The sequence below is a fragment of the Microtus pennsylvanicus genome, chromosome 14 (assembly GCF_037038515.1).
Source record: "Microtus pennsylvanicus isolate mMicPen1 chromosome 14, mMicPen1.hap1, whole genome shotgun sequence".
NCBI lineage: Eukaryota > Metazoa > Chordata > Mammalia > Rodentia > Cricetidae > Microtus > Microtus pennsylvanicus.
Window position 1 is genome coordinate 10,092,775 of NC_134592.1, and position 12,583 is coordinate 10,105,357.

At 43.5% G+C, this 12,583-nt stretch overlaps 1 protein-coding gene across 1 annotated transcript in view; it reads right to left on the minus strand.

The window, feature by feature from the left end:
• Positions 1 to 12,336, minus strand: part of Evl (Enah/Vasp-like) — a 147,073-nt gene extending 134,737 nt beyond the window's left edge. The window contains exon 1 of the mRNA XM_075947346.1: positions 12,197 to 12,336. Coding sequence (XP_075803461.1) covers positions 12,197 to 12,201 — 5 coding nt within the window. The 5' untranslated portion in view covers positions 12,202 to 12,336. The remainder of the gene's footprint in view (positions 1 to 12,196) is intronic.
• Between the last annotated feature and the right edge of the window lie 247 nt (positions 12,337 to 12,583).

Consider the following 12,583-nt stretch of genomic DNA (forward strand, 5'->3'; position numbering starts at 1 on the left):
TCTTTTGAGGTAGGAAGATACCTTTAATCTAGACCACACCTTCTTCTGGCTGCCTTTATAAAGGACTTGGAAGAAGGGAATTTGCCCTCTCTGCCAGCTTGCTTTCAATCTGCCTGACAAGCCCATTCCTTTGCTGACATTGGAGCCTACTTCTTTGGGATTCTAGAATACGCTGAACACCAGGTGAGATATCCAGCCTCATGGACTAAACAGTTACTGGATTCTTACCAAAGCAATGATAATGATAGTACTAACCCTACAAAAAGTTCAAACCAACTTAAAGCTTCTTTAATTAAAAATCAGTTATTAGTATCAGCACAGGGATAAATAAATACAGACCAGGACAACAGAATGGTAAATCCAGAGACAGGTACAATTGATTATCTGTGACAAAACAAAAACAAACAAACAAAAAAAAAAAAACCAGGACTCCAAACCCTGAGAGCAAATGGGCTTTCTAAGGAGTAGTATTTGGGTAGTATTTGGAAAGGGTAAAGGTGAATCTATCTCTCAAGCCAGTTGTTAAATTCCAGATGGACCAGAGATTTGAATGTCTGAATAAAACCACACACAGAAACACATGCATTAAGAATCAAACAAAATGGCTGACTTCAATCCAGGAGTATAAAGAATTTATGGGCTAAAATTAAAGATTTGAGAAGCAGTGACTGAGAGAATTGAAAAATGAAATATATTTACCTTTTATTTAGTAAGAGTAATACGCAAGTGCTTACAAGGGCCCACTTCTGGGTTCTCTGCTGTGCTGCAGTAAGATGCTATGGCAGTCCCTCCTCTTGATATCTACCAATGACTGTCACCAGACTCAGGTGGTAGTGTGCTGGGGGTTACTTTGGACAAGTGGAGTAGGAGCTAATACATACTTGTTTTTCCCTTTCTTCTCAAATATCAGTGCCTATAAAACTAGGTAACTAGAGTAATATCTCCTTCCATACTCCTCTCACATAAGCCTTGGTCTCCGGTTCAGTTTTGGGAAACACACCCAAAACACTATGGACAAGATAAACTGGTGTCTGTCTAATATACATTAACATACTATTAACATTTCAAAAACACTGACCAGTGCATCATATCACTTACATGCGGGCTGTGCACAATGGCTTCCATGGAAAGAGTACAGTATAAAGGGTGTTAGGAGTTGACTATGAGATGTGCCACTCAGGTGCGTGTACCAAACCATTGGGCCTCAGCTGCTGGTACTATATTGAGTCCTGGAAACTAAGGAGGTAGGGCAAAGCTGGAAGCAGGCCCTCTTCTTGTCTCTAGGACCCTCTTCCTGTCTCCACATGTTCCCATCCCCATGAGCTTCTCTATATGTGCATGGGGCAAACAACCCTTTGAAAATGAAGAACCTCCCTGTCCCTGGAAGGCCCCCTGCCTACCACTACCTTGCAGTGCACTTGATAATCCTTTTTTTTTTCTGTTCTAAACAAGTTTCCTTTCCTTGCATTGTTTCTGTGAGATATCTGGTCACTGTGAGAAAAGTAACACAGAGGGGAAAGAGAAAACCAGCAGAGAAGAAACAAGCAATATGACATCATCAGCAAGTGACCAAGGTCAGCAACACTGTCAGTCTAGTACCCACCCTGTTTAACCGATGAAACCAGCACTTCAACTATGCAGCTCCCTCTCCTCCAAAGTTAAAATCCCAGGCAAATCACCAGAAAAAAAAACATCAGACAAAACCCAATGAAGAGGAATAGTTCAACACAGCCCACCAGTAGTCCTCCAAAGCAGTCACGGTGAGTGACAGGAGAGGCCTGGGCTGAAGAGATGGTTCAGCAGTTAAGAGTGCAGTGTGCTCTTCCAGAGGATCTCAGCAGCCATGTCAGGTGGCTCACAATCTTCTGTAACTCCAGTTAATCCAATGTCTCTGGCCTCCACAGGCACCCACACACATGTGCACAAACATGAACACACATATATGTGTAATTAAAACTTTTTAAATAAATCACTCCAAAAAGGAAAATGAAAATCAGAGAAACTTTCACCATCAAGAGGAGCCTAAGGAACAGAAAAAGCACACAAAGTGAAAAGTGAAGGAACTGGGAATAAACACAGACTTCAGCTGATAAAGTTTCAACAGCAACCTGACACTAATGCACTAGAGGGCAACAGAGGGGACTGAGCAGGGGAGAATATATGAGAGCTGGACTATCTGCTCTATCTTCCTACAAAACTTACATCCTTAGACATAAGGATCCCTCCCTCCCTCTCTATAGAGCAGGAGACCTGGGATCACCTTCTGGAAACATACACACACCCTTCCCTTTGCTACTGATGATTTCCATACTCAATAAAGTTTGAGGGACAGTTGGGATAGTGAGTGTTACAGTTCGTACAAAGGAAATAATGGGAAAAATCCACCACGTCATCAAACAATACTATATGGCAGCAGTATGACAACAGACAAAGGCACAGCCATCCAGCAATGTGTTAGTTCGCTAAGCACAATGCAAACAGCTTTCATCACTGTGCCAATGTCTACCAATTGACGTGGCTGTCTGCAATATCATAATTAGGTGGATGGAATGACGTCATGGTAAGCCATCCACTTTAGTTGTATGTGTCAGTGTCAATGCTTACAAAGTATCTACCAAGTACCAGGCATAGTGGTAGGCCCTACAGGTCCAACAGATATCAAAAGGGGTGTAATTTCTCCTTTTCCAAAGCCTGTGGTGTTACAGGGCAAACTTAAGTATTAAAAACAAATACTCAGCCAGGTGGTGGTGGCGCACACCTTTAATCCCAGCACTCTGGAGGCAGATGCAGGTGAATCTCTGTGAATTCAAGGTAACATATACATAAGAGAAAACATAGACAGTCCACAGGCAACAAACAGGGAAGGTTCTTCACGCAGGCTACAGGGCAAGGACTACTTCCATAAGAAAGCGATATTTAAGCTTTGAATTTTTTTCAGGGAAGTGGCTTATGGTGGTCCTGGGGACCAAAGCTAGGGATACTGAGCTAAATCCCCAAGTCTAAATTTGAAGGCTAAGGAATTAGCGAGGTGACAATGACAAGACTTTGATCAACTGTGTGGTTTAGTTCATCAGAATATTTCTTGCTTAAGGATTCTTTGAGAGGGCGGCTGATGAGAGCCAACAACCACAGTTCCCCAGAAGCTGCAGTATTCAGGCAAGGCACACAATGTTTACAGGAGAGAACCTTTAAAGGCCAGGCCCACACAGACCTGTCATAGGGCAAAAGACAGAGGAGGTGTGAAGAGACCACCCAAGTCAAGCTTGAATAACCTCAACTGTCTCTAGACTCTGGAAGATGAGAAGAAGACATGTGTAGAGCTTTACAAAAGCATTTCTCACAGTCCAGACAAAGAGGCTCAGGTCTCTTGTTTGGTGTTTTTTGAGTTTTGTTTGTTTTTTGAGTTTTAGAGTCAAATGTCCTCTGCTGCAATATGTATTTTCTTAATCTGCCCTTCTGGTACCATTATCTTCTCTTCCCAGAAATAAGGTCTCCTGTTTTAACAGTTGCCTTTTGTGACTTTTCTAGAACATGACCCTGACTCATTTTTAAAGCTGAAGTATTTATCAGGCATGGTGACACATACCTGGAATCCTGGTACTTGGGAAGCTGAGGCAAGAGGATCTTGAATTTCAGGCCAGTCTATGCAACAACGTAAATAACAAACCAAGGACAAGGGATGTAGCTTAGTGACAGACTGCTGATCTAACATGTGCAAAACCTGGGTTTGATCCCCAGCATAGAAATCAAATAAACAAGTAAACTAATAAATATTGAAGAACCAATAACAACTTCTGTTTCTAACACTCCCTCTCCCTCTGAATTATCACACACTGAGGACATTATATTGTGATCTGACAAAACTTTCAGAATCATTCCATATTTTTCAGGGACTATCTTCTTCACAGAAGAAATTGTGATGGAACAGAGTAAATATCACAGCTAAGAACTTTGAATATGTTCTCATTTGATGTCACAAAACCCTGGGAAGTAGGACTACCATATTTATATTTCATTTAAAAATAGAGGATCAAAGAAGTTAATTGAGTTCGAGACCAGCCTGGTCTACAAGAGCTAGTTCCAGGACAGGCTCCAAAACCACAGAGAAACCCTGTCTCAAAAAAACCAGGAAAAAAAAAAAGTTAATTGTTCAATGAGTTAGCTGAAAGGCAGCAGCCTAAGAAGAATCCAAGGCTGCCTGACTCTTAAACTAGGGTTGCTTAAAAGTACATTGAATAAGTTAAACTCAAATTTTTTAATATAAATAAAAAGCTGTGTTCACTCACACAGCCCTAAAGATTAGGGCACTCTATCTTCATAGCTAACACCTACAGAGAAACTGGAAACAGGGCTCCCTCCACTGGCGGACAGGTGAAACTACACCATTCTAAGCCTAACCTCCTTCTCTAACATGTGCAAAACATGTTACTTCCACAAACCCACCCTTTTTTATGATTTAATGTTTTTAAGTATTTGAGTACTTCATACATTTATATAACGAGTTTAGTCCTCTTCACTCCCTCTTCTCATTATCCTGCTCAAACAACGAAACCCTGGAACCATTCTTCACAGCAAGCTATCCTACTTTCCTGAGTTTTGTGTCTATGTGACCCAGTAAGAGGGCTGCCTACAGAAGCATGGGTAATATATCTGTGGCTATACCAATGAAGAAAAAGAAAGCCCTCTCCCAGCCACCATAGCTGTCCCACGGGGAGGGGTGGGGTCTTATGAGCCCTTCCCCATTCCATAATGAAATGTTGCACCCAAATTTTTACAGGTTTCATGCAGGACATCAGAGGTGTTGAGTTTGAGAGTGCATCAACCATGTCACGCCTGGAAGACATGATTTCAAAGCACACCTCCCTAATTCTGGCTCTTACATTCTATGATGTTCCCTGAGCTTGGGGTGGGGAGGGAAAGAATGAGGTAGAGAGAAGGAGGAAGAGGGAGAGATAAAGAAGTGTGTGTGTGTGTGTGTGTGAGTGTGTGATATAGATGTCCCCTTAAGGACCAAGCACTGCAGTCACTTATTCTCGGGACTTCGGCCAGCTGTGGTCTCTTCATTAACCACCCACCATCATCACCTACAAACAGATGCTTCTCTGATGTCCCTTTCAACCTCACTACCGCCCTTTCTTTGAGGGAGAACTTCTGACTTAAACCTCCAGGGTTAAATTTGCTTTCCTATCTCCCCCCTCATTTAGATTTAACATCCTGGTAGTATACAGATGGCCTTAAAAGGTTTATCCTCTTTGGTCCCAGCAATCCAGTTACTAACTTCCCTTGAGGACATAATCAGAGGTGCGCACAGATATTCACCGCAATGTTACTTACAATGATGAAGCTGTACAGACAGGTGCTCTAGCCTGGGCTCTGGTAACTCACAGAGTGTTGTGTGATGAACTGCAACTACTCCAAACGTCCCACAGAATATTTAAGGAAGTGAAGGAAATGGTTTCTCAGTGGTAAGATGACTGACAAACAATACACCACACCAGGCTTATTCAAATATCATGCAGTAGATATCAGATCCACTGCCAACCTTTCTTAATGACTTTTTAAACTAAGAAAAAATTTCCATTAGAAAAAGACTTCAGTGGAGGTGATTCTCTTAGGCTAATGAAGAAGAAACCTCTACTTCTGACTGTTTCGTGGGGGAGGGGGGTCAAAGGTCATTCACTGGAGGTGCTCTGTTCTAAACTACTACGGATCTTAGTGCAGCATTTAGGATTTGCTTACAACTCAAGAGTCTCTTCATCAAGTATAGGGACTATTGTAGGGTTTTTCAAACTGTTGTATACAGATTCGCCTCAGAGAAGAAAATCCCAAAGGAAACAATATTGATTTATTTTCATTAGACTGTATGTAATTATAAAACTAAATCTCACTGGACGGTGGTGGCACACACTTTTAATCCCAGCACTCAGGGAGGCAGAGATAGGCAGATCTCTGTTAATTCAAGGTCAGCCTGGTCTACAGAGTGTGTTCCAGGACAGCCAGAGATACACGAAGAAACCCTTTCCCAAAGAAACAAAAAACAAGCAAACAAACAAAAAAAAACCCTAAGTCTCAATGTCTTGTGTCTGTAAAAGTAGATGAGCAAAATAAAAATGTAGATTAAATCAAACAAAACAAGCACAATTTAGTGACAATACTTTGTGCCTCTGATTGATCTACTAACTGACTGATTTGACTTTTTTTTTTGATTTTGTAGTGCTAACATGCTAACAGTAGAATCCAGGGCCTCTCATAAGTGGAGCAAGCACTCTCCCATTGAACTACATGCCCAGAAGTGACAGTTTAATAAAAGAATGCTTCTGCTCAACTTAAAATCACTGTCCACAGGTAAAATGACATCAGTCCTAAACCAGGAACCTAGAAATACACACACACACACACACACACACACACACAGAGAGAGAGAGAGAGAGATCTTGATAATGACCTATGTCCTCTAAAACTAATCTTACCATGAGGGCAAAAACATCTGGAAAGCTCTTGCCTATTACCCTCAACCTAGAGCAGTAAATTCAGAAAGGTACTTGGCCTGGCCTTGCTAGCAAGAGAAGGTCGGTGACAGTGAATGAACAAGGCCTGTTTGCCGGGGTGTCTGTGCATCTTATACTATGCTCTACTGTAATCGGCATTCTACACAACACGCAACTGGCACAGAGCTCTGGGTCACGTGAGATCTTCCCAACACACACAGACCTGCCCATATACTAGACTAGCCATGCCTTCTACGTACACAGCTGGCCCTGACAGAGGCAGGTATGCTGTGTAGGGATTATAGGACCCTCACTACCGTCATACACCTTTGGATTTTGGCAATAGGCACAAAAGGAACCCTGTAAATTCCCGTGACTCCTTCAGGTATGGTAACTATTTGCTGGGAAGTCTTGAGAACTTTGTCCTTGGCCTGTGGGAGTTGACATGGACAGTTATCAGGAGTGAACTATAAAAGTTCTAATACTCAGGAGGTAGAGGCAAGATGATTGTAAACTTGAAGACAGTTTGAGAAACACAGAGTTCCAGGTCAGCCTTGGTCACATAGGAAGACTGTGTCTCAGAAAATCAAATCCAACCAAATGAAAAAGAACTGAATGAAACTGGAGGAGACTCAGCTAGTTTCTACTCTTGCAGAGTGGAGGAAATCACACCTTTGAGGTCACAAAAGCCTTCTATTTCTTTCTTGTAAGTTGCTTTATTTTTAAGATAGGAGTCTCACTATGTTGTCCAATTTAGCTTCAAACTCCTTTGCTCAAATGATCCTCCTACATCAGCCTCCTGGGCACCGCAGGTGCATGCCACCTGGCTCCTTTATGCTGATCACCATGATGTGAAAGTGGAGGAGAGACGGTGTTTTCCTATAGTTACAAATAGCCAAATCAAATCAACAGTTAACTACAGGCAAAAGGATCCCTGGTCTCATCTACTATTTGCAAAAGTCAAATACTTCCAAGTAAATATAAATGTTATAGATGCCCAGCTATCAATATTTTTTTTCAACAATGAACCAAATTAAACTAATTTAAAACCATATTAAAATTAAATGTAAGGAGGAAAAAGAATAAGAGAATGAACAACTCATCCTGGAAGTAATTTTAAGAACTCAAATTTCTATAGCTGCCGTCTTACTGGACCCAGTGAGCGAAACTGGGAATTGTACTATTTCTGGTCAAATACTGCAGTCTCTTCAAGACTTTTTACTAAGTCATCAACAACTAAGGAAGCCACACAGGAGAAATAAACGAGCCTGAAGCATGAAACTCACACTCTCCACCTCCCAATATTTGACTTGCATTACTGAGCTGAAATGTCACTTTTTAAATGGATTACATATTACGAGGAGTTCACATTTGGGAACAGAAAAAAGAAGCTCCAAGATCATTTAACAAACTAACAGAAACAAATGAACCCAGCTGGGACAAAACACAAGCAAATGGCTGTTACTATTCTCGACAGCTTCCATTACCCAGCAGCATAAGTCTCCAGAACTGAATTTTGACTCAGACTGTTCCAGGAAAACACAAAAACCAAGGACTTTTGTGTCTGATGACTGGAGACTAAGTAAATCAGAAGAATCTCTTAGCTGAACAGAGACACAAACACCAGAGGCAAAAGATAGCAATGCTTGCTTAGAGCCACTGTGTGAGGGCTTGCCAGAGACTGAGAAGGTACTTAAGCAGTTCATCAACTTGACACAAACTGAGTCACCTGGAAAGAGAGAATCTCATTAGAGGAACTGCCTCCATTAGACTGGCCTGCAGGCAAGTCTGTGGGGAGCATTTTCTGGATTAAAGATTGATGTGGAGGGACCAGACCACCAAGGGCAGTGCCACCTCTGGACAGGTGATCCTTGGCTAGAACTCACCTGAGCAGTGGGCAGCAGTAGCCCACGCCTTTAACCCCAGCACTAAGGAGGCAGAGGTAGAGGCAGACGGACCTCTGAGTTCAAGGCCAGCCTGGTCTACACAGTGAGTACCTGGGCAGCTAGGGCTACACAGAGAAACCCCATCTCAGAAAAACAAAACAAAACAAAAAAGAATTAGGCTCACAAGGAGCAAAAACAATATGCATGAAAATCAGCAGAAAAAGACCCTGAAAATGTACCAACACAGACAAAACTGTGTATTCAGAGAAATAAAAGACAAGACTGAAAAGTTAAGTAGATAACTAGAAATTATAAAAGGTGGTCAGATTGTGATTTGAAAGATGTGACTGAACTTAAGAATACAGTGGGTAATTTCAATAACAGCTTCTACTAAAAAACAGAAGAGAGATAAATGAAGAGAACTCCAGAATGAAGAATGGAGAAATAAATACAAAGGGTAAAGAAGAAAAGAGAAACAGATATCTATAAAATGACCCACATAAACAACTGCAGTCCTAGAAGCAAATGTAAGAGAAAATAGGTAAAAGCAGCCCTAATGGCAGATGCACGGAAAGCTAATGAAAGACACGAATCCATAGATTCAAGAAGCCATAAGACCAGCACTTGGAAGCAGAAGCAGGCAGAACTCTGTGAGTTTGGGGCCAGTTTGCTCTACATAGTGAGTTCCAGGACATCCAGAGTTACAGTGAGACCCTATTTCAAAAAAAAGAAAAAGAAAAAGAAAAAAACAAAAACCATAAGAACCCAACTATAAAGATAAAAACACACAAGAGATTGAGATTGAGCACTGTTGCACACTTGCCATCACAGCACTTGGGAGGCTGAGGTGGGAACATCTCAAGCTTAAGGCCAGTGTGGGCTAGACTAGACTTCATCAGAAAGAGAGAGTGAGAAATCAAACGAGAGAGACACAGAGTGACAGAAGACAGAGAGAGAGGGGGTGGGTGGAGTGGGAGGGAAGGAGCATGCCTAGCGAAATTACTGATAACCAAAGGCAAAGAGAACACTTGAAAAGCAGAGCCAGGTATAACAGCTCAGGCTTGGAATATCAGCATTCAAGAGACCAAGGACAGCCATGAAGTTGAAATTAGCCTGGACTACAGTGTGAGCACCTATCTCAAAACTAAAAATAAACCAAAAAACAAGAATCAGACAGATCAAGACTATCAAAAGGAACAACAACATAACCAGTGACTTCTCAACAGGAACAATCAAGTCAGACTACAAGACAGCTTTCAAATGCTTAATGAAGTCCTGAGTTCTGCAGCTAATTAATGAAAATATTCTTTTAAAGTGGAAGGGAAAGCAGGGCAGTGGTGGTGCACGCCTGTAATCCCAGCACTAGGGAGGCAGAGGCAGGCGGATCTCTGTGAGTTCAAGGCCAGCCTGGTCTACAAAGGGAGTTCCAGGACAGGCTCCAAAGCTACAGAGAAACCCTGTCTCGAAAAAAAAAAAAGTGGAAGGGAAGTAATGATTGTACAGCTCTGTGGATATTCTAAAAACCAACGACCTTTGTGGTATGAATTACATCTCAATAAAATTGTTTATGAACCATAAAAAAGTGAATAAAGCATTTTCAAACAAAATCTAACAGCAACCTGTTGTTAGCAAAACACACACACAAAACGACTAAAGGAATCTTAGCAGACAGGAAGATGGTGAGTTCTAGGCAAGTCTGAGCTACTGTGTTCCTAAGCAGCCTGAGCTATAGAACAAGACCCTGTCTCAAAAACACAACGATTAAAGCTGAGGAGGCGGTTTTAAGGATAAATTGCTTGCTAAGCAAACATGAGGAAGATATATATATATATATATATATATATATATATATATATATATATATATATATATATAAACCCTTATAAAAGTTGTGTAGCTGTGGCAGCCTCCTTGCAATTCCAGCTGTTAGAAGGAGACAGGACCAAGAGGGTGGTTAGTGAATCTTATCCATACTGGCCAGTTGTATGTTCCACTGACAGCCCCTGCCTCAATGAATAAGCTGGAGAGCAATGGAGGAAGACTCCCAATGCCAACCTCAGACTTGTGTGTGCCCTCACACACAAACATGTATACACACATATACCTAAAAGATACAAAAGTCCAACAAACAAGAGCTGCAGATATCACTCAGTGCAAGGCTCCTAGTCTGATATCTAAACTGAAACAGACAGAAAACCACTAAAGGATGCTCTTCAACTCAGGAGGCAGAGACAGGCGGAACTGTGAGTTTGAGACCAGCCTGGTCTACAGGGCAGGTTCCAAGACAGCCAAAGTTACACAGAGAAACCCTGTCTTGGAAAAAAAAAAATGTTCTCCAGATAGAAGATGACAAAGGCAGCAATGCAGTTGAGGAAAAGATGACCTTGATAAACAATGAGGAATAAATGATGCGAGGTAAAAATGAAACATAATCCCTACTTCATATTCAATTCAATCCCATATTCATACTTCAGTTCCAGGTGAACAATATCATTTCACGTGAGAAGCAAAACATTGAGATTTCTGCAAGATGTCAACAACCTATCTTCTTCATTTAGGAAAAGAAACCCTACAAATTAGGAAAAAACAAGTAAACCCCTCAAGCAAAATAGGACAGTAAACAGGCACTTTACAAGAGATGCCAAGCAAACACAAAAAGACAATCAGACTCCTTAGTCAACAGGAAACTGCAAATTAAAACTCTGATGGACTGTCACTTCACGCTCAACAGAATGGCTAAAATGTCAGGCAGACACTAGCAAGGCTTGTCAAGTTATTTTAAACAAGAGCTATTAAATGCTTACTGGTGTAAACGGGTACCACCACTTTGGGAATTCTGCTCTATCCACTACAGCAGAAGATATGCATGTTTTTATGTTTAAAAAAGAATCTAGCAGGGCGGTGGTGGTGTGTGCCAGTTAAGCCCCAGCACTTGGGAGGCAGAGGCAGGCGGATCTCTACGTTCAAGACCAGCCAGGTCTACAGAGTGAGTTCCAGAACAGCTGGGGCTACACAGAGAAACCCTGTTTCAAAAGAAGCCAACCCCTCCCTCCAAAAAATTTACTTGTGGGTAGGCATAATACATACTCAAGAAAAATCAAAGCGTTAGGAAGTACACTGGCACATTCACTACAGCGTTAGTAGCCAAAAGCTACAAACAATTCAAAAGTCCACTAACAGTAGTAGACTGAATTAAACTGTGGACTATCTACCCTATGCATGGCCAGAGATCATAGAGAACTTCAGAAATACCTTTGAAGAAAGAAGCCAGACACAAAATTACATGGTGCATTATTCGATTTATATACAGTTCACAATACAGATAAAAGGAAGATGAGTTTAGAAGATAAAATTGCACAGAAAAAAAAAAAAAAACAGCATACACCACTACTTCCACCACCCCAGAAATCTGGGTACGGTTAACCTGGAGAAGGGTGGGTGCTGCGAACGAAGAGCGCACGCGAGTTTCTGGGTGTTGACGAGGCTCACTGGCTGAATCAGTAGCCATACCTTTTGGGGTTACACAGGATGGCAGGTTTGTAAGAGAAAAGGGGCAGGTCATAAAAGAAAGGTGAAGAGGAGAGCACCCTGAGGGCGGAGAGCTACCGATAGCAAAGTGTGCAGGACAGCGGCTGCGGCGCGGCGCGCTCGGTGGGAAGACACCACCGCAGGGCGGGCGCGGCCTCCCGCGGACCCCGCGGCCTGAGCGTCTTCGGGGGCTTGGGGCGCCGGCTCGGAGCTCCGGGGCCGTCACGATGCTCTGGCACCCCGCCCCCCAAGCCCGGAGCTCTCGGCCTCGCCGCGCTCGCGGCCGCGACTCACCTCATCGTGGCTGCCGGGCGGGCGCGGGGCCGGGGGTGAAGGCGCGGCGCGACGGGGCGCTAGCGAGGCAGCCGGCCCCGGGCGCGGCGGCTCCGCGTCTGGCTGGGCTGCAGGCGGCGGCGGGGGCTCATCTTCTCCGGCGGGCGTCCTGGCCGCTAGCTGCGGGGCAGCACGGCGGCTGCGGCGGCGGCGGCGACTGACAGCTGGGCCCCGGCCCCTGCCATCTTGGCGGGCGCGCGTGCCCGAGCCGGCGCGTGCGCGTGCCGCCCGCCGACGGGCAGGGGGAGGGGGCGAGCGGCGGGGTCTCGCGGGCGGGAGCGAGCGGGCGCGCGCCCGTCAGAGACTCGGGGCGGCGGCCGGCGGATGGGGTGCGGGATGCACGCGGGG